The sequence below is a fragment of the Muscardinus avellanarius genome (assembly GCF_963383645.1).
Source record: "Muscardinus avellanarius genome assembly, chromosome: 9".
Classification (NCBI taxonomy): Eukaryota; Metazoa; Chordata; class Mammalia; order Rodentia; family Gliridae; genus Muscardinus; species Muscardinus avellanarius.
The window spans coordinates 29,069,262-29,094,099 of NC_137795.1; the positions used below are offsets into that span (position 1 = coordinate 29,069,262).

A 24,838-nucleotide genomic window follows, 5' to 3' on the forward strand; every position below is an offset into this window, starting at 1 on the left:
ATATTTTGGCTATTACAAATTGTGCTGCTATGAACATAGGTATGCATATGTTGCTGTAGTTCTCTGAATTCAACCCCTTTGGAAAGATACCCAGGAGTGGTATAGCTGGGTCATATGGTGGATCTATTCCCACCTTTCTTAGGAATCTCCACACAGATCTCCATAGTGGTTGAACTAGTTTGCATTCCCACCAACAGTGTAAAAGAGTTCCTCTTTCCCCACATCCTCGCCAGCATTTGTTGTTATTTGATTTTTTTATGCTTGCTACTCTGACTGGGGTTAGATGGAATCTCAGTGTAGTTTTGATTTGCATCTCCCTGATGGCCAGTGATGAAGAACATCTTTTCATGTATCTATTAGCCCTTTGTATCTCTTCTTTTGTGAAGTGTCTATTTAGTTCATTTGCCCATTTCTTGATTGGGTTGTTTGTTTTGCTAGTGTAGAGTCTTTTGAGCTCTTTGTATACTCTGGATATTAGCCCCCTATCAGAATGGTGGCTGGTAAAGATCCTTTCCCATTCTGTAGGCTTCCTCTTTAGGTTATTGATAGTTTCCTTTGATGAGAAGAAACTTTTTAGTTTGATGTTATCCCACTTGTTTATTCTTGCTTTAATTTCCTGAGCTTTGGAGGTTTTGTTGAGAAAGTTACTGCCTGTGCCAATATGTTGTAGTGTTGAACCTATGCTCTCCTCAACTAACTTCACAGTCTCAGGTCTAATTTCTAAGTCTTTGATCCATCTTGAGTTGATTCCTGTGTTTGGTGAGATATAGGGGTTTAGATTCATCTTTTTACAAATGGTTAGCCAGTTCTCCCAACACCACTTGTTGAAAAGGCTGTCTTTTCTCCAGCGTATGTGTTTGGCCCCTTTGTCAAAGATTAATTGACTAAAGATGTGTGGGTTTGTTTCTGTGTCTTCTATTCTAATCCACTGGTCAGTATATCTGTTTTTGTGCCAGTACCATGCTGTTTTTACTACTATTGCTCTATAGTATAGTTTGAAGTCTGGGATTGTAATGCCTCCTGCGTGTTTCTTGTTATTGAGAATTGCTTTGGCTATTCTAGGTCTTTTCTTTCTCCATATGAAATTCATGATTGATTTTTCTAGGTCTCTGAAGAATGTCACTGGTATTTTAATGGGAATTGCATTGAACCTATAGATCAGTTTTGGCAGAATGGCCATTTTGATGATATTTATTCTGCCTATCCATGAGCACGGGAGATCTTTCCATCTTCCAAGGTTTTCCTCAATTTCTTTCTTTAATGTTTTATAGTTTTTGTTGTAGAGGTCTTTTACATCTTGGGTTAGATTTATTCCTAGGTATTTTATTGGTTTTGAGGTTATAGTGAATGGAATTGTTGTTTTTATTTCTTTCATTGTGGATTCGTTGTTGGCATAAAGAAAAGCCACTGATTTTTTTAGGTTGATTTTATAACCTGCGACTTTGCTGAATTTGTCAATCAGGTCCAGAAGTCTTTTGGTTGAGTTCTTTGGGTCTTCCAGATAGAGGATCATGTCATCTGCGAATAAGGATAATTTTAATTCCTCTCTTCCTATTTGAATTCCTTTGATTTCCTTCTCTTGTCTGATTGCTGCAGCAAGAGTCTCAAGGACTATGTTGAAAAGGAGTGGTGATAGTGGGCATCCTTGTCTTGTTCCTGACTGTAGCGGAAATTCTTGCAGTTTTTCCCCATTCAATATAATGTTGGCTTTGGGTTTGCAGTATATTGCCTTAAGGATGTTGAAGTACTTTCCTTCTATCCCAATTTTTTGCAGTGTTTTTAACATAAATGGGTGTTGGATTTTGTCGAATGCTTTTTCAGCATCTATTGCTATGATGATGTGGTTTTTGTTCTTGATTCTATTTATGTGGTGAATAACATGTATTGATTTGCGTATGTTGAACCAGCCTTGTTTTTCTGGGATGAAACCGACTTGGTCATGATGTATTATTCTCTTGATATAGTTTTGAATGCGTATAGCTAGTATTTTGTTTAGAATTTTTGCATCTATGTTCATTAAGGATATTGGTCTGTAATTTTCCTTTCTTGAAGTATCTTTATTTGGTTTGGGGATTAATGTGATACTGACCTCATAGAAGGAATTTGGGAGAGTTCCATCTCTTTCAATTTCCCGGAACACGTTATGCAGTATTGGTATTAGTTGTTCACTGAAGGTTTTGTAGAATTCAGCTGGGAACCCATCTGGGCCTGGGCTTTTCTTTGGTGGAAGAATTTTTATTGCCATTTCTATTTCTTTGGTTGTTATTGGTTGGTTTAGGCTTGCTATGTCCTCTTGGCTAAGTGTAGGAAGGTTAACTGTGCTTAGAAATCTATCAATTTCTTCCAGGTTTTCAAGTCTATTGGAGTATAAATTTTTAAAGTAGTTTCTGATAATATTTTGAATTTCTTCACTATCTGTGGTGATATCTCCTTTTTCATTTCTAATTTTGATAATTTGAGTTGATTCTCTTTTTCTTTTGGTTAGGTTGGCCAGGGGTTTATCAATTCTATTAATCTTTTCAAAGAACCAACTTTTTGTTTTATTGATTCTCTGAATTGTTTTTTTGTTCTCTATTTTATTTATTTCTGCTCTAATTTTGATGATTTCTTGCCTTCTGCTGGCTTTGGGAGTAGACTGTTGCAGAATTTCTAGATCCTTGAGTTGTGTCATTAGGTTCTTTACTTGGTGGTTCTCCGTCCTTTTTATGTGGGCACTCAATGCAATAAACTTTCCTCTTAGTACTGCCTTCATGGTGTCCCATAGGTTTTGGTAGGTTGTGTCTCTGTTTTCGTTTGTTTCCATAAATTTCTTTATTTCTTCCCTAATTTCTGCTCTTACCCATTCGTCATTCAATAGAGTATCATTCATTCTCCATGAATTTGAATACTTTCTTTCAAGTTTCCTGTTGTTGATTTCTACTTTTATTCCGTTGTGATCTGAAAAGATGCAAGGAATTATATTACATTTTTTGAATTTGCTGGTATTTTCTTTGTGTCCCAGGATGTGATCAATTTTGGAGAAGGTTCCATGGGCTGCTGAGAAGAAAGTGTATTCTGTAGTTCCTGGTTGAAATACTCTGAAAATGTCTATTAGGTCCATTTGTTTTATGGTTTCCTTTAGTTCTAACACGTCTTTACTCAACTTTTGCCTTGAAGATCGGTCCAGTGGTGTGAGAGGCGTATTAAAGTCTCCCAGAATTATTGTATTTGGGTCTACTTGGGATCTTATGTCCAGAAGGGTTTGTTTTACAAATGTGGTTGCACCCATATTTGGGGCATAAATATTTACTATCATTATATCTTCTTGGTATATTGTTCCTTTTAGTAAAAGGAGGTGCCCTGATTTGTCTCTTTTGATGTGTTTTAGTTTAAAGTCTGTTTTGTTGGATATTAGGGTTGCTACCCCTGCTCTTTTTTGGTCACTGGTGGCGTGGTATATCTTTTTCCATCCTTTCACCTTCAGCCTGTGAATGTCTTTGGCTGTGAGGTGTGTTTCTTGCAGACAGCATATATTTGGATTATGTTTCCTAATCCACATTGCCAGTCTATGTCTTTTGATTGGTGAGTTAAGTCCTTTGACATTAAGAGATATTATTGAAATATGATTTTTGTTTTCTTCCATTTTGTGTTCTGTCTACTCTTGGGTGGTGTGATCTTTCTTCTTTACTTAAGTGGCCCACTTATTAACTTCCTCTCTTCTCTGATTCTGAAGTCTGCTTCTTTTTTCTTCCTTATGGTTTATTTCTTTAAGAATTTTCTCTAGTGTTGGCTTTGAATTCATGAATTTTTTGAGATTCTGTTTATCGTGAAAGACTTTGGATTCGCCATTGATCTTGAATAGTAGTTTTGCTGGATAGATTAATCTGGGCTGGAAGTTATTTTCTTCCAGGGTCTGAATCACGTCGTACCAGTCTCTCCTAGCATTCCTAACCTGGGTTGTATAGTCTGGGGTGATTCTTATTGTATTGCCTCTATATGTTACCCGACCTTTTGTTCTCGCTGCTTTTAAGATTCCTTCCTTAGCCTCTATATTGGTCATTTTGGTTATTATGTGGCGTGGAGTGGTCATTCTTTGGTTTTGTCTCAGTGGAGTTCTGTATGCCTCCTGGACTTGAAGATCGAAGTCTCTTTCCATATTTGGAAAATTCTCTGAGATTATTTCCTTGAAGATATTACAGATGCCCTTGGTCTGTACCTCTATCCCTTCCTCAATGCCTATTATCCGTAAATTAGGGCGCTTCATATTATCCCATAATTGCTGGATGTTTAGGTTTTGTTGCTGTAAAGATTTCTGTATATCGCTGACTGTGTTTTCGGTTTGGGATGTACTGTCTTCTAATATTGATATTCTGTTTTCCATTTCATCTAATCTTCCAGAGTTTCTTTCTATTGCTGTCTTCATTTCACTTATTGCCTCTTTCATTTCATTCCAGACCTCTTTCTGATTCTTTTTTAGTGTTTCTAATTCACCTCTAACCTCCTCTATACTTGATCTGAATCCTTTCATCATATTGAACAACAAGATTCTGAACTCCCCTTCTTGCATTTCTAGTAGGTCAGTATTCGTGATTTCTGCTGTCTCTTCATAATTCCTCGTTCTCATATTTGTAGCGTTCTCTGTCCTGTTTTTCTGGTTTCTACCCATCGTTCGTGAGTATTATGCTTAGTCAAATCTTAATATTAGGAGTTGGGGTATCGGCTAGTCAGCAGAGCCTTTCCAGTGTTGAGGGTGGGTGATGTGGGAGGAGCTGGGGTGATTGGTAAAGGAGTCAGATTAGGTAGAGGATATGTTTAGGTTGAGAAAGACTTTAAGTATGGTAAGGTGAAATCTTGCTAGGAATGAGAGAGAGTTAACTACTAGGACTCTTGTCGTTCGTGGAGTAATTATGGATGTAAGAAATACGTAGGGTATTAGACCAGGAGGTATATTATGTGGAAAAGTTTTGGGGGAGAAAAGTATGTAGGGTTAGTGTGGGAAGGTTTGTAAATAGGGGTGATGGAAGGAGCAGACAGACATAAAAAAAAAAAGAATAGAAAAAAAATCCACACAAGGTACCAAGACTATTATGTAATCCAAGAAAAAGGGAGGAAAACCAATCAAAGGAGGAGAATGAAAATAAAGGAAGGAAAGCGGAAGAAAGAGGAAAAAAGAACAAGAATAAAATAAAAGGAACTAGCAGCTGTGTGAAATAAAAAAATAAGGCAAATAATCCAATATATATATATATAAAAACAACATGTGAAAGTAAGAGAAGTGTGGGTTAAAAGAAAAAAAAATAAAACAGCAATAACCATACCAAAACAAAAGCACTGTAAAAGCAAAATAAAACAAAACATCCACATTAAAAGTAAAATAAACAGTCCTCCTTATTTACGCATATGGGATCAGGTCTATATAATATGTGCTATCTGATTGCTTTGGTAACTTTCAGGATACCATCCAATGTCTCTTATTTTTCTTTGTACTCTATTTTTTATCTTCTTAGGTCACTCTGGGTGTTTGGACACCTTCTCTCCTTTAGCTGCTTTAGGTTTATGTGTCCGGATGTCTGGTTTCACTTTTATTTGAGTCTGTACAATTCACAGGTTCTGCAAAATTCTAACCTGTGGTCAGTACCTCTGCACTCACCACCCTAGGCTCCAACCTGTGCTTCCCTACAACATGGGTGGAGAATGACCAAGGTATAATTAGAACCTCCCCCTGAGGTCCTGTGCAGATATTGTGGCCCTCTGGAGTTTCCTGTGTCTCTGGAAATTCCAGCTGGGTTAGCCGGTGTGGTCCCAAGATGTACCCTGGGCAAATGGATGCTGGTTCCTGGATGCCCACGCTTGCTGCCAGAGCTCTGCCTATTCCAAGAGTGCAGGCTGGGTGTGCTGCTTTTACTGGACCCAGGAGTGAGTGGATGCAGCTGTCTGTTGCTGCTGGTATGCTCTTCCAAGGTGTATTGAGCTGAGTTCTCGCTTAGAACTAAGCATCTGGCTACCAGGAGAGTAGGAACACCTAGCGGTGGGCCAGGAGTGCAGGATAGGTGCTCAAGGATCCAGTGCGTGGTGCCCAGTAATGGTCTCTGCCTCCCGCGGGATGTAGAAACTGGGGGTGCCCCAAGGAGATTTCCGGTTTACACAGGGCTTTCGCAGCCTGGAAGGCCGTCTCTGGCAAGGTGGCGGGGGCGGGGGGGGGGAGGGGGCGAGACACACAGGAAGGCTCCAATTTAGTGAGAGAGTGGCCCAGGCACTGACTGCTAGCAGGGGACGGGGCGCAGACAAGTTGCGCAGAGGAGAGTGCTTGGGTCTGAGGCTTGGGCGTGCTGGGGGGGTCTGCACTTCCCTGGGCGCCCGCAGGTACCTGTCTTCCTTGGTTCAGGATTCATGGGAGTCTCTATGCTGTTGTGGTCCAGTCGCTGGTGAACACACAGAATTCTGACGGTGGGTGCTGCTCGCTGTTTTCAGTCCTGGATTATCTTGCTGCGGGACTATCGGGACTATCGGGCAGGCAGCTCCGCGGGCCCGCGAAAGCAACCCGCCGCTGAACAGTGTTCAGATCCGATTGTATCTGCAGCTGGTCCGGTGTCCAATCTATGTTCTTCTTCTTCTTCAAGTTCAGAGTTCCCCCGAGATACCAGGATTTGATTTGGTTCCTGGTATGTATTTATTTTGTTGATTAAGACACAGCTTTCTAAGTATTTGAACTTTATTTGCTTCAGCTACTGAGGAGTGCTGTGTCCCTCAGTCGCCATTTTTCTTATTTTTATTTTGAAATAGGGTCTCACTAGGTTGATGAGAGTCTCATACTTGCTAAGGCTGTCCTAGAACCTGCATTCTTCTTTTTTCAGCCTCTCAAGTACTGGTATTACAGGCGTGCGTCACCATACTCAGCACAATTTTATTTCTTAAAATCCTTAAAAGGATATACAAATCTTGCTTTGGGGGATTTTGTGATTTTTTTTCAGCAACAGTGATATAGCCACACATATGCATGACATATAGAGGAATTAAATCATGAAACTATTGGATCAATAATTCGATCCAGAAAAGAATCTGCTTAGGTTTGAAAGTCCAGAGTCAGGTTTGCTGGGAAGCATACTTGTGAGTTGGACAGAGAGGTCAAGACTGTGGGAGAAGGAAGGCAGCTGTCATCTCCTCTGATCTGTCTGAGAAAACTTGATCTACAACCACCTAGAACTATTAGACAACAAGGAAGCCATTAGTGCAGAGCTTGGTACACAGAAGTGTCCCAAGACTTTAGCCTTTTTCAGTTATTTTCAGTATTATCATGATCAGCCATCCCACTGTTCTTGTTTGTTTGATTGGTTGGTACTAGGCTTTGAACCCAGAGGCATTCTACCTCTGAGCTACATCCCCAGCCCTTTTTTAATTTTTTGCTTTGATGCAGGACTTTGCTAAGTTGCTGATGTTCTTTCTGTGGTGTGAAGGCTAGTTTCATACCTGCAATCCCCCTGTCTCAGCCTCCCAAGTACTGGGATTACAGGTGGGTGCCATCATGCCCAGCTTCCCATTGCTTTTTGAATTGAATATTTAAGATTTCTAGCATGGCTGGGCGTGGTGGCGCACGCTTGTAATCCCAGTGCTTGGAAGGCTGAGACAGGAGGATCGTGCAGGTTTGAAGCCAGCCTCAGCTACTTAGTGAGGCTCTCAGTAACTCAGTGAGACCCTGTTTCTAAACAAAATATAAAAGATAGGTTTGGAGCCGGGCGTGGTGGCGCATGCTTGTAATCCTTGCGCTTGGGAGGCTGAGACAGGAGGATCACACGGGTTCGAAGCCAGCCTCTGCTACTTAGTGAGGCTTTCAGCAACTTAGTGAGACCCTGTTTCCAAATAAAGTATATATATATATATAAAAAAAAAAAGGTCTGGGAGTATAGCCCAGACGTAGAAAGCCTCTGGGTTCCACCCCCAGTAACACACACACACATGCACACACACACACGCGATTTCTAGAATGTCTGGGGTACAGTATTACTCTGTCTGCCATTATGGTATCTTCACATAAATAATTCATTCTAGTCTGTTTGTTTATTTATTTATTTATTTATTTATTTATTTATTTATTTATGGTCTGGGGATGGAACCCAGAGACATTCTACCTCCAAGCTTGCCTTGTTTTTTTATTCTTTATTTTGAAACAGGGTCTCACTACGTAGCTGAGGCTGTCTGCGAACCACGATCCTCCGGTCTCAGCCTCCCGAATACTGGGATTACAAGCCTGTGCCACCACACCCAGCTCTTTATTTATTTATTTTTATATAGGAATAAAGGATTAAAGAACCTTTGTCAAAATGTATCTGAGTTTTACCAGTTTCTAATGAAGTCTTCAGTGAGTGATCTAAAATTTGTTAAACATTGGAAACTCTTGCTTTGTTTCAATTGGCTAGTGACCACAGCATTTGGTTGTTTTCACTGTCTCCTACCCCTCTTTTGAGTCAATCGTTTTAATATTAAGTGATGATAACCATAAATTACACAATTTTAATTGCCAAATATTGAAAGTTTATCAGTAACCAAAGTATGCTTAAAAAAGAAAACCCTGAAGAAACTCCTTATTTGTGGCTGTCAAAGAATAAATGATCTTTTAAATCCTCTATGTTGTAATTAGAATTTGCTTATTCTTCTTGTTTACTTCTTTATTATTTTTTATGTTTGCTACTCTTACAATTTTAAGCTATAAATTCTCTAAGGCCAAAACAAGATGAAATATTGGGGAACCAGGTTTGGTGGTACACACCTATAATCCCAGTACTTGGCTGAGACAGAGGATCACAGATTCGAGGACAGCCTCAGCAATGTAGCAAGACCTGGTTTCAAAACAAAAAAAGTAAAATTGAGCTGGATTGTAGCTCCGAGGTTGAATACCCTGGTTTCAATCCCCAATACCACTAAATAAATAAATTAATTAATTAATATCAGGGCCTCTCTAGGGCTTTTCTCTAAGATGAAAGTTCAAGGAATCAAAGATATGAAATGAATGAGTCCTTTAAATAATCAGTTATGTGGCCGGGCGTGGTGACACACGCTTGTAGTCCCAGCATTTGGGAGGCTCACACCGGAGGATTGTGGTTTGCGGACAGCCTCAGCTACTCAGTGAGGCCCTCTGCAACTCAGTGAGACCCGGTTTCAAAATAAATAATAAAAAATAGGGCAGGGGCTGTAACTCAGAGGTCAAATGCCCCTGGGTTCCATCCCCAGACCCGCAAAAAATAAAAAAATAAAAAATAAAAAATAATCAGTTATGTGAATTTATAATACTGTATTATGACTTTAATCAGAAAAGAAAGCTCTAGAGCTCTGTGTTGTGGTGGTATACACCTGTAATCCTAGTACTTGGGAGGCTGAGACAGGAGCATCTAAAGTTTCAGTTCAGCCTCAGCAAGTCATGAGACTTGGTAACCTAGCAAGACTTTGTTCCAAAATAAAAATGAAATAGGGATAGAAATGTATCTCAGAGGTAGAATGCCCCTGGATTCAAACCCAAGTACAAAAAAAAGCATGCTCTGGAAGGATGAAGCTCACGCAGTGTTCATAGAGGGGATGGGTCCGTCCAACCAGGCTGTATTAGTTCAAGTAAATTCCACTAAGGAGAAGAACTGGAGTTGTGACCGTCTGTGGAGCTCCCAGCTGTTACAGGAGACTTGGTCTCTATTAGCTGTTGAGGTCCAGAGAGCAAAGCTCCCACCTAGTCGGAGCCCTGAATGGCGGCAGCATGTAGATTATATAGCCCTGATGAGACAGGTTTTGATTGGATCAATAATAGGCAGAGTTACCAATACTGGGGCTCAGGTCAGGTTTCATTTCTGCTTCCTGAGCTAATTTTCTGGTACTAGCCTCCCTGTGGCCAGGACTGGGAGGCACCATCCTGGGCCCCACGTGGCACTTACTAGCGGCACCATCCTGGGCTCCTGCCTCACCGCCTTGCCTGGAAGCAGGGGCCAGGCATGCCTACGTGGTGTCCACCTGCTGCCCCAGCATGGTGGCTGAGGTCTGCTGTAGTGACCCCTGGGTTCACAAAGCTGCTGTGATTTCTAGTGCAGGCCCATGGGCAATATTAGTCTTCCCCAGTGATCAAATGGTGTGTTTTCCCATCCCAGCCATGGAGAGCTTTTTGATGCTTTTCTTACTTTATCTGAGAAGCTTGAGAAAATAAATGTTTGCTGCTGTAAAATTGCTTTTTCTTTAATGATCTGTCTTCTGAATTTTCCTGAAAAGAGTTATTAATGTTTTTTTGTTTTGTTTTGGAAATAGGTAGCCAGTGGTTTTGAAAAAGGTAATAGAATGTATTATCCCAACCCATCAGTGTTTCATTGAGGTACTGGGTTCCACCCCCAGTACCTCAAAATAAAAAAAAAAGATAAAGAAAAGAAAAGAACAATGCAGGAGTTTAGTCGGTGAATTTCTCTTTAAAGTTTAGTTCTTAAATGAAATGAATGTATGATGAAGTAATCAGGAAGAAGTGGTTGAATACCCCGAGCTGACGTCGAGTCGCATTTGTGCCATTCTCTTACTGCAAACATGCATTCATGAAAGCTGAACTCTTACTTCCTGGTAGCAGCTTTTGCATGATGTTTTGCCAAGGTATTTTATTTTATTTTATTTTATTTTACTTTATTTTCAGTACTGGGGATGGAACCCAGGGGCATTCTACCTCCAAGCTACCCCCAACTATATTTTTTATTCTTTATTCTGAACCAGGGTCTCACTGAGTTGCAAAAGGCCTAAGTAGCTGAGTCTGGCCACGAACAGTAATCCTCCTGTCTCAGCCTCCTAAATATTGGGATTACAAGCGTGCATCACCACACCCAGCACCAAGGTATTTTAGAAACAAGTTGTGTTTGTTTTTTGTTTGTTCATTTGTTTTTTTGTCTGTCTGTTTGTTTGTTTTGTGGCAATAGGGATTGAACCCAGAGGCATTCTACCTCTGAGCTATACCTCTAGCCCAATTTTATTTCTTATTTGGAAACAGGGTATGGCTAGACTGCTGGAAGCCTATCTTAAGTTGCCAAGGTTGGCTTCAAAACTACGATCCTCCTGTCTCTCAAGTACAGGATTGCCTGCGTGTGGTACCACACCTGGCTGAAACAAGTGATTTTTAAAGTTAAGATGATGCAGAGAACATTTTCAGACTCGGAACTGTGCTGTTTTACCTTTTGTCACAGAAAGACTGCTCATTTATCATCCACGCACCCTTCCCTAAGGGAATTCTGACCAAGCTTCATTTTTACCACCGAGGGAACGTACCCAACATTTCATGACTCCATTTATAAAGGAAACAGAGTCTTTTCATTGACATTCATAACATTTCTCTTTTCAAATACTGAAAGTCATATGAACAGCTTTAATTATACATTATAGGGATCTTTTTCAAAACAGAGCTTGAAATAAGGCTCTTAAATAACTCGTCTGACAGTTACACATTAATCTTTCCCTTTTTTCTGGCTTAGCAGTGTTAGGTAAACTGTGTATAATTAATTTCACATAGATAAATTAAATAGACCAAGAATGTGAAAGTCTAGATCAAGGACTGTTAATTATCTTGCTTCTCCTGCTATAACAAAGCTCCCAAAATATATTAATAAATTCATGGGTTTCTTGAATTAAATCACTAAATTATGGAGCTGTGAAAGGGACCCCCAGAGAACATCTGGTTTAACGTGGTTCTTCCAAAGAGAACCATCTTATAAACCATCCAGGATATATGATCATCTCTCTAGTTTAAAGTTCTCCTAAGATTAAAGCAGCATTTATAACCCTTCTTGAAAGTCTTTTTGATAGTTGTTTTATAAGAGATACTATAGAATTGTCTCATAAAAATGCATCTAGAAATTATGTGGGAGCCAGAAAATCAAGACAACAGTATTACTTCTCCAATCAGAAGATATGAAATAAATATAAAATAATATATCTGAAACTCTTTTATGTGTGGTACTGGGGATGGAACCAGTATGCCTTGGAGGGGCACTCTATCTCCGAGCCACACCCTCAGCCCTATTTTTTATTCTTTATTTTGAGACAGGGTCTCACTGAGTTGCAAAGGGCCTCACTAAGTAGCTGAGGCTATCTGTGAACCACAATCCTCCTGTCTCAGCCTCCCAAATGCTAGGATTACAAGGATATACCACCACATCAAGCTTGAAACTTCCTCTTAAAAAACTAGTAGCATTTTGCATTTGAAATACATATTTAGGACTTGAAGTAGCCCAGTGGTTAGAGTACTTACCCAAATATGTGGAAGGTCCTAGCTTCTATCCCTAGCACTACAGAAAGAAGAAAAATATAGATAGATATAGATATTTATATATACATATGTGTATATATAAAATCACATATATGTATATATTTATATACATACACGCGCATGCTTGTGTGTGTGTGTGTGTGTGTGTGTGTGTGTGTGTGTGTCCAAGTTCCTGTTTCTGTTTCTAATATGTTTCCTTATTCCTTGGTCTAATCAACATGGTCTAACATAGTTCCTTTTTCCTTCACAGGAAGAAACATATTTCTTCCTATAAAGATATGTGTGTAAGCCAGGTATACTGGTGCATGCTTATCATCTCAGTACTTGGGAGGCTGAGACAGGAGCATCTCAGGTTTGTGTCCAGCCTCAGGTAATTAGTGAGGCCAAATTTCAAAATCAAGAATTAAAACATAAGGCTAGGGGTGTAGCTCAGGGGTAGAATGCACCTGGATCCAATCCCCAGTACCAGAAAATATATATGTATATGTATATTTTTATACAACATTATATTTTAATACAACATTTAAAATGTATTAAAACCAGGTGTCTGGTTTTAATTTTTTTTGACTGAATTTTTACTTTTAATTAAGTTTCATTTAAACAATTGCACGTGGCTAGTGTCTGCCGTATTGAACCACAAAAATATGGAATGCATCATGAATTTGCGTGTCACCCTTGTGCAGGGGTCATGCTAATCTTCTCTGTATCAATCCAATTTTAGTATATGTGCTGCTGAAGTGAGCACAGGTATCTGGTTTTAATAACCATGGTTCCTCCTGGAAGAAAAGTCTATCTTCAGGATCCCAATCATGGTATGAAAAATGGTTAGAGTTCCTTACAAACTTGTGTTCCCACAGACCAAATTATAACCCTGGCCACTTGAATTTCCCTTTCTCAGTCTCAGCCTTTTATTGCTGATGCTGTTATCAGTTGTTTAGAAAACTGGATGTGTGACCCACAGCCTGAAGGAAATGCTGCTTCTGAATCAGAATCGGTGGGAACTCAGCCTTGTTGCTTGGAGCCTGTGCTGATGTGAGGAGGGGCAGGCCTAGACCCTGTGGCTCCTCAGTGCTCTCACCTGGGTACCAGCTCCATCTGGGCCTCAGTCTCATATCTGTCCTGCATCATACAGGAGCCACATGAGGGAGCAGAAAGACAGAGCCATGCCAGTCCACACCTGAGTCAACAGTAGAGCAGGCCCTGAGGTTACAGTGTCCTTACCATCCTCTCTCCAATAGCAGGGCAGTGTCTTTTTTTTTTTTTTTTTTTCGGGCCTGGGGATGGAACCCAGTGGCATTTAACCTCCGAGCTCCACCCCCTGCCCTATTTTTTCTTCTTAATTTGAAACCGGGTCTCACTGAGTTGCAGAGGGCCTCACTAAGTAGCTGAGGCTGACCACGAACCGCGATCCTCCGGTCTCAGCCTCCCGAATGCTGGGATTACAAGCGTGCGCCACCACGCCCGGCTAGGGCAGTGTCTTAAACACTAGAAGGAGGATGTGGATGGAGAGAGAAGAAATCTTAAACTTAAGCATAAAGGATTTCCTAAGTAACAGAAACTTATCCCTTTAACTAATAAAATGTCTAAAGAATGTTAATGATCTAGGAGTAGAAATAGCCCCAAATAGTTTCCTTGCCTTCCTACTTTAAAGAACACTTCATACCATCACCTCTCTTTTGCATTCTCAAGTACTGATTAAAAGAGAACCTTAATGATTGGTCCCTATGTTTATTATTATCTCAAGTTATGGGCTTTCTTAAAATCCTGACAAGCTGGGCGTGGTGCCGCACGCTTGTCATCCAGTGCTTGGGAGGCTGAGACAGGAGGATTGCACAGGTTCAAAGCCAACCTCAGCTACTTAGTGAGGCTCTCAGAAACTTAGTGAGACCCTGTTTCCAAATAAAGTATAAAATAGGTCTGGGAGCATAGCCCGGAGGTAGAAAGCCCCTGGGTTCCACCCCCAGTACCACCAAAAAAAAAAAAAAAAAAAAATCCTGACAAACAGAACTATACCCTAAGAAAAAACACTCAATGGTAGAAGCATTGAAAAGTAAAAGTCAAGTTGGCTATCAGTAATAGCCCAGGGCCGTGTGCACCTGGGCAGGCACTCTACCCCTGAGCTACCCCAGGCCAACAATCTCACCCTCCTTCTCCATTCAACTTCCCTCTTCTCTAAGGCCAGGAGTGGCAAACCACATCTTTTTATCTGTTTTTGTAATGCAGTATTATTGGAACATAGCCTTGCTCATTAATTTACATATTATTTTTTGCTACCGTTGGGCTAAAACTGTAGAACTGAGTCGTCGTGGCAGAGAACCAATGGCCCACAAATCCTAGAATATTTACTACCTGGCCCCTGGGAAAGCTCACCAACAGTCATAATGTTTGTTTGTTTGTTTGTTTGTTTGTTTGTTTGTTTTGGTGGTACTGGGGTTCTTGGAAGCCCTTCTACCTCCGGGCTACACTCCCAGACCTATTTTTTTATATTTTTATTTGGAAACAGGGTCTCTTAAGCCAGCGCGGCTGGCTTCGAACCTGCGCCATCCTCCTGTCTCTACCTCCCAAGCGCGGGGATTACAAGCGTGCGCCACCACGCCCGGCTACAACACTCATAATTTAAATGACCATTCCACGCCCTTTCTCCTCACACCTCCATCATCTTCTTCCTTAAATTCTCACTCTCGGCTAATAACTTGACTTATTACTTCTCTGGGAAAAAGCTTCCAGAAAAGAATTTCCACAAGTTTCCTGTGTACTTCACCTCCTGTCCTGTTCAGTTGATGGAATATTTAGACTCATATTTTCGTCTGAGGGTAGATCTTTATCATCTCTTTGCTGCTCAAGAACATCACTCTTGAAAATACTCTCTCGCCTTCCTGCATCATCAAATTTCCCTCTACTAGAAGATTTCTAATACAGATAAGTATAGTGGAGTATCCGTCATCTCAACACCAACAAGCACGCAACAAAACCCTGTTGGCCCCACTGGTCCCTCTGCTCCCCGTCTTCAGTGCATGCCAGTGAAGCTTGTGTCCACACCGCCTCAAAATAAAATCCCTACTTTCAAGTCACCAATGACTTGTCAAATTTAGTCATTTGGAGCAATCTGACTTAATACTTAATACTTAAGCAGTATGTGCTAGTATTTTTTGCTCCCTCTGCCCTAAAACATCTTTACTGCTCTGCAGATTCTCCGCGGAAGCTGCCGCTCTGTAGCCTTCCCCCTGATTGTTCTCATCTTCCCAGTGTCTACACACTGACTCAGCTCCTGCATCCACGTCCCTCCATTTACACAACAGAGTCATGTCATCTGCACCCTGATGACCCCAGGTTCATAGCCGCAGGACGTCTCCCCTGGACCCCAGACTGACAGCCCAGAAATCCCAGGGACATGTCCAGTGGGTGTCTTCCTTCCCAGACCTTCTCCCAGATTTCCAGTCTCAGGAAATGACAGCCTCCTCCTTCCAGTTGCTTAGGACAAATAATTTGGATACACATAAACATCAAAATCCGCAGGCCCTCCCTTGGACGTAACACGCAATCTGAACCACTTTTGACCTTCTCCACCACTACTACAGCTCCTACCCAGTCTCCTAAGTGTTATAGCTTCAAGTACTTCCTCCCAAATTTTAACCAGAATGCACAATGATCCTCTAAAATGTTAATCAGATGGTACCAATTCTTTGTTCAAAACACTCCAAAGAGGCCAGTGGTGGCGCACGCTTGTAATCCCAGCGTCCAGCATTCTGGAGACAAGAGACCTGAGGATCGCATTTGGTTCGTGAACAGCCTCAGCTACTTAGTGAGGCTCTTTGCAACTCAGCAAGACCCAGTTTCAAAAAAATAAAGAAAGAAAAGAATAAAAAATTAGAGCTGGGGGTGTTGCTCAGAGTCTAGAATGCCCCCTGGGTTCTCTCCTCAGTATTGCAAAACAACAACAACAACAACAACAACAACAACAACAACAACAACAACCACAACACACTCCAAAGGATATCCTATCCCACTTTGAGGAAGGATGGGAGGATCTAACCAAATTCATTCATTTCCCCCTTTCTCTCTCTCTTTCTCTCTCTCCTCCTCCCTCCCTCCCTCCTCTCCTCTTCCCTCCCCTCCCCTCTCCTCTCCTCTCCTCTCCTCTCCTCTCCTCTCCTCTCCTCTCCTCTCCTCAGTTTAGAACCCAGAGGCATTCTACCTCTGATCTATACCCCCAGCCCAATTTTGATCTTTATTTTGAAACAGAGTCTCAAGCCATATAATCCCAGTACTTGGAAGGCTAAGACAGGAGGATCGCAGTTTTACAGCCAGCCTCAGCTACTTAGTGAGGTCCCCTGCAACTTAATGAGAGCCTGTTTCAAAATAAAAAGAATAAAAAAAGTAGGGCTTTGTTACTGGGGATTGATCCCAGGTGTTCAACCCTCAGTACTGCAATAATAATGATGATGATGATGATGATGATGAGGAGGAGGAGGAGGAGGAGGAGGAGGAGGTGGAGGAGGAGGAGGAGAAAGAAGAAGAGGAGGAAAGAAAGAGGGTCTACTAAATTGCAGATGGTCTCTCTAGTTGCTGAGGCTGGCCACCAACCTGTGATCCTCCTGTCTCAGCCTCCCAGGTACTGGGATTACAGGTGTGCACAACCATGCCTGTCCTGTAGGGAAGCCCCATGATGTGAGCCGGCACCCGCCTGAGCAGCCTGACCAGTCTGGCCCTTACCGACTCGGTTCTGCTTCCTTTGCGGGTCCAGGAGCATGTGAGGCACGCACCAGCCTCAGGCCCTGTGCAAGCCAGGTGTCCGCATCCCACTTCCTCAGCTCTCTTAGGTTTTCACTCACCTGTCATCTTCCTCCAAAGTCCTTCCTTGATAACCCCGTCTCATTAATACCTATAATCATTCTCTACCCTGCTTTACTTTCCTTCCCCTCACATATCACCACCTGATATTTCAATTCATGTTATATAATCTACATTCTTTATTGAATGTAAGTCCCATGATATGAGGGACTCTGGATTTTTCATGCTTATTCATTTCTGTGGCTTCATAATCTATCCTGGATTGTTGCTAAAATAAAGTCTGTTGAGTGAATGAATGAGTACATAGAATAGCTTATACAACTAGAGACATCTCTAAAGAATGTTAAAAGGAGGTTGTAGACATTTGTATTTAAATATTGGAAAGACTGTCATATGAGATAAGGAATAAGCTGTTTTAATGGTTTTAAAAGGCAAAACTAATACTCATTGGGTTGAATTTATAGTGTCAGAGTTTTATCTAGTATGATGTCAGGCTTTCCAACAATTCTGGCTGTCCAACAGCGTGTAGATCATCTTAAGAAACATGAGATCCTTGCCCGGGAAAACTTGAGACGAGAACGAGAACTAGGTAATCGGTTGTGAGGGATGTTGTAAAAGTAAATCTCTGGCTTGATGGATGAATTCTACCTGCATCCTCTGGGAATCTGTAAGTTGGGCCACTGCAAGGATTTTGTTTGCTTCCTGCTAAGTTGGAGGAACCACTAGATAAAGAAATGTCACTGCTTTGGGGAATAAAGTTGTCGTTATTATTTTGCATGGACGGTTCCATTTCTGTGATGTCTACTCAAACGGGCAAGGCTGGGAAGTTTTGACTCACTCTCCAGCCCCTCCCCCATATTTAGTCATGGTAAGGAGCACATGTTCTGATATAAATCCTGTCGGTCCGGTCATGTAAAACAAAGATTCCATAGGTTAACTGTTCCTGCCAAGTATAACTTCAGATTTCCTTCTTAGATTATGCCGTGGTATATCAGTATGAACCATTTAAGAAAGAATTTGAGCAGAAACAGTGTATAATTTATATGTTAGGATGAACATTTTTGTTCTACTCTCAAATCCTAGATTTACCTTTTCCTCATTATTATTCATCAAATACTTTGGTACGATAAAAATATGATGCCTAAAGCCGGGCGTGGTGGCGCACGCTTGTACTCCCTGCGCTTGGGAGGCTGAGACAGGAGGATCGTGCAGGTTCGAAGCCAGCCTCAGCTACTTAGTGAGGCTCTCAGCAACTTAGTGAGACCCTGTTTTCAAATAAAATATAAAATAGGTCTGGGAGTATAGCCTAGAGGTAGAAAGCCCCTGGGTTCTACCTCTAGTACCACCAAAAAAAAAAAAATATATATATATATATATATATATATACACATATATATATATCATAATATATCACATATATATAAAATATATCATATATATCATATATATAAAATATATCATATATATATGATGCCTAGCTGGGCATGGTGGTGCACACTTATAATCCTAGTACTTGGGAGGCTGAGACAAGAGGATCATAGGTTCACAGCCAACCTTGGCAGCTTAATGAGGCCCTCTGCAATTTAGTGAGAGCCTGTTTCAAAATAAAGAACAAATAGGGCTTGGGGTGTAGCTGAGAGGCAGGATGACCCTGTTCAATCCCCAATACCACAATAAACAAAACCAAAAATGATGTTTTATAGATTGTTTCCAAACCTCGATGAATGAAATTTTAAGCTTTCTTTTTCCCAATTTCTTATATTAATTTCAATTTTCACTGTTTTTTTTTTTTAACACAACATTGGGAGAATTTTACTCATGCTTCCTAGTAATTTTCCAGTTGTGCAAAGGAAAAAAAAAATTTCCTAACCTTCTTGCTGTATATTTGTCTATGGGATGATCTGGGTAGAGCTGAGGAATTGGGAAGTCGCAGTCTGTTATTTTTAGGACTCTGTATCACTTCACCCCTTTGCCAGAGTGGTTCCTGGCTAACTTTCCCATGAATTTTTAACCTCTTGCTAGGCCTTGCTTATGTAACAGGAAACAGGCTGTCAGGGACAAACAAAAGCAGCATGTCAGGCACACACGTAGTAGCAAATGATTTAGTTTGTCCTTCTCTCTCCTCAAGTACACTCATACGTGAGCTCAGCTTTCGGTCTTTTGGCATGGCATGTCTAGATTAATATAATTTCAACTTTAGAAAGGCGAAATATTTTACCCAGACCATGATCGAGTTCAGGCCCTGGTTAAAATGAGCTTCTTCTAAGGTGGACCTTGCAGTGGTGCCATGTCCTGGGACTGTGGATTTAAGTATATCTTCGCTTTCTCTCCAACTCTTAAGGCCGGAGTGATGTGCAAGCTTCAAGAGAGAGATGACATCGGGCGCATCGAACTAGTTCAGAAGCTGGCGAGAGAAAACTGTCAGTTTCTGCAGACAGACAAGAAAGAACCGGAGAAGTCTGAACATGTAAGCAAGCCCTTTTACTCTTGGGGGTACAGGTTTGAAGGGGTGAAAAATGTTTCTGCCTGGTTGAATGTTTGAAGAAAAGGATATTTTATTTTAAATTATTTAGGTTTGGTTTTTTGTTTTCTTCCCCCAAAGTATCTTCCGGAGCAAAAATGATAGCTACTTAGAGCTGTAAACTAGTGGTTTATGCTACTGGACTCATATGAGAACTTCTTGAAAGGAAGCCATTTGGATATATGAAATTATATTTAAGCAAACATGAAAGCATGTCTATTTTGACCCTGATTCAAGTGTTTCCCAGTTTGACCTTGGAAGTTTTGTCCTATCAGATAGTTCCGAGAATCCGGATTTTGAAAGAAATGTTCTGATACAATTTTATGTTTGGTATGGGGTGGATGCCAAACAAATGTATTGTAAGTCACCAGAAATAGATAAGAGCAGAACAGTTTAGAGATGCTCTCACCAAGTGGGAGGGTCAGAGGGACGCTTCCTAGTATCTCATGAACACTGTGTTCTGACAAGCATGACATTGTTTGGATGCCATTCTGCTGGGTCCCCTGAAAGCCGTTATTCAGCAGAGCCTTGAAGCGAGCGTGCTGCCCTCCTTGAGGGAAACCGCGCAGCCACTTTCTGCCCTACGTGCATTGTTGCCTGCTGATGTGGTTGTTGTTTGTAAGACTCACGCTTTGTGCAGCACAACCCAGGACTGCTCACAAAGCGGAACATTCCTCTACGCTTATAAATATGCCTTTCTCTAACTTTAATTTTTCCTTGGAATTTTATTTTTCAACCCTTTCCAAGGGGGAAAAAGTTGTTCCATGTTTTTTTGTTTTGTTTTTGCTTCAACCATTAGTATTCTCCAGTTATAATACCGTCCAATGCCAGGGCTTTGCTGAGCAGCCTGAGAGCTGAGAGGTTCCAGGCTGGATGGCTGTGTGGTTTAGTAACACAGCACATCTCTAAAGGTGCAGACTGCAATCCTAACCATTGGTATCTCCAGGGGAAGAACAGTTGGGCAGTTTCAAAACCTTGTGGTTGTACTATTTCAGGGCTGATTATTGGCTCTCCATGTAGATAGAAGTCTCAGACACCTTCCCTTTGGTGGGTTCTATGGAGAAGTTTTATAGTTTTAAGCTGCTAAAAGCACCCTGAAGTTTGACTGTGTGAGAGAATGATTCCTTACCTACATGACACTGAGGTATTTGAATATTCTAGTATGCAGCTAAATTTCTCAAAACAATACTCTTTTTGGTTCATTTTAATTAGAAGAGCAGTTGTTTTAATATACCTTTTTTATTGATTTCAAGATATATATTTTCCAACATTTGTATAATGTGTGTTTAATTTATGATATTCTAAACTGTTGCTGCGAATGAGATTATAACACCCTTTGAATATGTAACTATAGAAATCCAAACGTGGAGTTGCCTACTGTAAAGGCTTTCACATGGGACAGAAATTTAGTTGTTGAAGATCTGCAGCTTGGCTCGTGGTTATTTACTTTGTTACCTTTAAAGCTTCATTTTAAGTTTGTAAAATAGAACACTGAGACTTTTTACTTCTTGTGTGGCGGTTGTGGTAGTGTGATAGGTGATGCATTACCGGCCCTGAAGCCTCTGTGTCTTTAAGAGGGAATATGGTGTGTAAATAAATCTTGGAATTCTGATTTTTCTGTGTGGACTTTCCTGTGAAGCTTAAAGTCAGGAGAGGCGAATATTAAGGATCTTTCTTTCTTAGTGCTATCTATAAGCTCCGCCATTCTGTGGTCTCCATTCTGCAGGATGACTCCACTTCAGCCGATCATCTCAGGGCTGATATTACCCCCACTAAATTAATTATTGGCTATGGGACGCTTATTATTTTTATAATAACTTAATGAAAGTGCACCCCACCTGACTCGGTTCTGATCTCTCACACCCGAGTGCTTGCTGTTCTGGCTGCACTTTGCTTACCATCAGGTGGGCGGGGTTCATGAGACAGAGGCAGCACTTCATTTCCTTCCTGTCCTCAAAGTTTCTCTTCATTCACCATCATCTGCCCCGGCTCATGGAGGCTCAGATATAACACTCAGCATGTACAGAGGAAGCGGCAGTTTACTAACGTAAACCCGTGTCTCCTGTTTCCTCCTCTTGTTTTAACAATAATGACCAAACCCTAGAGTTACATGCAGATTTCCTTTCTTTTATTATTTTAAAACGCGTCATCTGCGTCATCTACCATTCCTGGGCCAAGGCTAACTAATTAGAGGCAAAATTTTAAGTCAGAATCCAAATTGTCTCGAGAGTCTCTTTACTAAATTCCATTGCTTCTCTACTTGTAAAATGTCATATCCCTTTTTATACATAGGCACCAAAATGAGAGTCACTTTGAAGTACTGCTGCCTTGGGGATGACATGAGTTTGAGAGAACAAATCCTTTGTTGCTGTTACATCTTGTTACAAATTGAAAGGGATTAGAGCTTTCTAAGTAGGCATCTCTAATATTTTCTGAAACTGGTTCATGCCACCATTATAAATACATGCAATTAAAGAAATGTTTCACTCTGTGCTTGTGCCAAGGTGTTTCTGAAATAAAAAAAGTAAATGTGTAATTATCAGAAGTTTCTCAAGAAGCACTCAGTTTTCCTGTTTTATGTTAGGTAGCCGTAGGCAAAATTAGGCAGGGCTCATTCTTAAGTGTTAAAAATTATTATGTGAGGCTTAAAGAAGAGGACAGAAAGGGGCTGTGTCTTCTCAATATTATGATAGGAGGATTAACATTTAGTTACCAGTTCTTTAAAGAAATTGCCTCTCGTGTGGGCATTGTTTTTCTAGTCTTGATTCTGTGATTTTATCAATAGAGGGAGAGCATGTGTTACCATATGGGGACTTCTGTGCTTGGCCTTAGAAGAATGACTCGTGGTCATAGAGGAAGGTAGGGCAGGGAAGAGCATTTTAGCCAGAAGAACCAACTGGAAGACACAGTTGGCTCTTGGGTGGCTAAATGAGGCAGCAATGAAAAGGGGTGGGCTGGGAGGGAGGCTAAAACTTCAATTGTGAAAGACCTAGTCAACCACCCTAAGGAGTTTAGACTTGCCTTTCTGGCAAAGGACAGCCATCAAAGGAGGGCAGTGGCAAAATCAGGTGTGAGCTCTGTCAGATCTCTCTGGCACTGCTCTAGAGGAAAATGTGAGTGAGGTAGAAGGCGATGTTAGAAGACCCTGAGCATGTTGTTGCCGTACGTCAGGTGAGAGGTACAGGCTTGAGCCAGGGCTGCGACCACTGCGACTGAGAGGTGGCAGATGTTCACAGCCATGTAGGCACTTACATGTGCAGGATTTGAGAGTGGCAATGGGACTGGGTATGCATTTTATAGTAACAATTGGTGTGTGTGTGTGTGTGTGTGTGTGTGTGTGTGTGTGTGTGTTACTAGGGATTGAACACAGGGGTATTTTACTTAAAGCTACACCCCCAGCCCTATTTTTTATTCTGTTCATTCTGAAACAGGGTGTCACTAAGTTGCAGAGGGCTTCACTAAGTAGCTGAGGATGGCCTTGAACCCTGATCCTCCTGTCTCATCCTCCCAAGTACTGGAGTTACAAATGTGTGGCACCACGCCTGGCGGCGTGCCTAATTTTTGAATTATGATTAAGGCTTCTCGGGTACAAAGTAGGCATAAGAATGCCCTGTTTATCACCAAAGTGGTTGGTTATCTTTGCCCAAAGCTCCCTGAGCTTTGACCTGGCTTTGTTTTCTCCCAGTGTGTTGCAGGTGCCTGAGACCTCAGTACATATGTCATTAATGAATTATTAAGTAGGAGTTCTGGCTAAGAGCGTGGAGACTACATAAACTTTCTTTTCAGATCAAGCCCTCTGAAGTACCTTAAGCAGAGAGAGTTTCTGGTCACCTCCAATGAGCTGGCTTATTTGGCCAAAGCCTTTGACTCTTGCTGCAATGATCTGGGTGCCTTAAGAATTCACTGTAAGGTGGCTCACCTGACTTGTTTTTATGTAGTATGAGTTGACGTGACTAATACTGTTATTCTAGGATAGTCTCTATAATTCATTCATTCACTAACTTACTTTTTAAGGTGATGTAGAAAATTTAGAATAACCATTTTGACTCTTGACTCTTCAAGAAATAAACAGTAGAGATCCCAGGAGGGTGTGCTGAGGTCCTGAGCAAGCCAGACAGGACCCTCTCTCATGGCAGAGATAGGATTTACTTGGATCTTAAAGTAGGTTTTGAGTTTGAATTTAAACAGTTCTAATGGAAGAAAAGCGTTCCTGGTGGGAAGAATATCATCAGAAAATGCACAGAGATGTGAAAATACAATTTGTTTTTCAGAAATCTGAACCCATCCTACGTCACCAAGAACTGAGGATGGCAGAAGAGATATTGACAGGAGGCAGGAGATATATTTTGTGAGGAATGAGGCTGGGACCCAACTGTAGAGGATTTTGAGGGCTGAAAACTTTCACTTTTTTTTTTTTTTTCAAAATAACGAGGAGCCAGTATTTGGTTTTGTTAGTGTTCAATAAAAAGGAAGATGAAGTGGGGCCTTTGTGAGGATATTATTTCATTCTAACACGAGAAAACCAAGACTTGATAAGTAGTTAAGCTGGAGTTGAAGGAATCCACCCCCATCAACTCTGGAGGGGAACCCGCCATGGCTCAGGTGGGCCTGAGAAGGAGAGAATGAGCTAGGAGGCCCTGGAGGAAGGAGGCGGGAGATTGCCTGGGAGCAGATGATGCTGAGGGCAGCGGGAGGAAGAAGAAAAGGGAAGGCTGAGGTGCTAGATCAGGCTAAGTCTTAGATTTGAAAAGCTCGTAAAGGGTCCACTATTAGAATCAGTAAAATAGCTTATTAAGATAGACCTCTGGATGTGGGTCCTGTTACCTGGAATGCGACTAGACTGCCAGACTTACCAGAAAACTGGAACTGTACTTTTCCTGATCTGTGGCTTACACTTTGTAGTGTATGAAATTGTAGATTAGAAATACCCGACTCCCGCTCATAGAAATGAAGAGCTGTGAAACGTATGTGAAAAGCTCAGGCAGCAGCACTTTCCTGAGGCCTGGTGTGTGACCTTGCCTCTCCGCCAGGCTTTCTTCAGTCCCTTTGTCTGTGGACCCACCCTACTTCCTTCCCTTCTCCAACTCACTCATGAAATATGGGTGGGAAGGGGGTTTTTGCATAGTCTGAAACCGAGTCTTGGCTCTGTCTGCTGCCTGTGCAGGGACACCAGGGGCGGGTGCTGATCACTCAACCTCTCCCGGAACTTCCTTTCCCGCTTCCTGCAGTCTCCTGGTGGATTCCGCCCAGTCAAAGGCTTCCTTGTTTAAAGATTGCTA

The 24,838-nt window shown here is 41.4% G+C and overlaps 1 protein-coding gene across 2 annotated transcripts in view; it reads left to right on the forward strand.

Moving 5' to 3' along the window:
* Positions 1-24,838, forward strand: part of RAPGEF5 (Rap guanine nucleotide exchange factor 5) — a gene marked incomplete at both ends in the record, with an annotated part of 259,218 nt that overhangs the window by 123,080 nt on the left and 111,300 nt on the right. For both annotated transcript variants that reach the window (XM_080701542.1, XM_080701543.1), the window contains one exon: positions 19,380-19,505. In XM_080701542.1, coding sequence (XP_080557668.1) covers positions 19,380-19,505 — 126 coding nt within the window. The remainder of the gene's footprint in view (positions 1-19,379; positions 19,506-24,838) is intronic.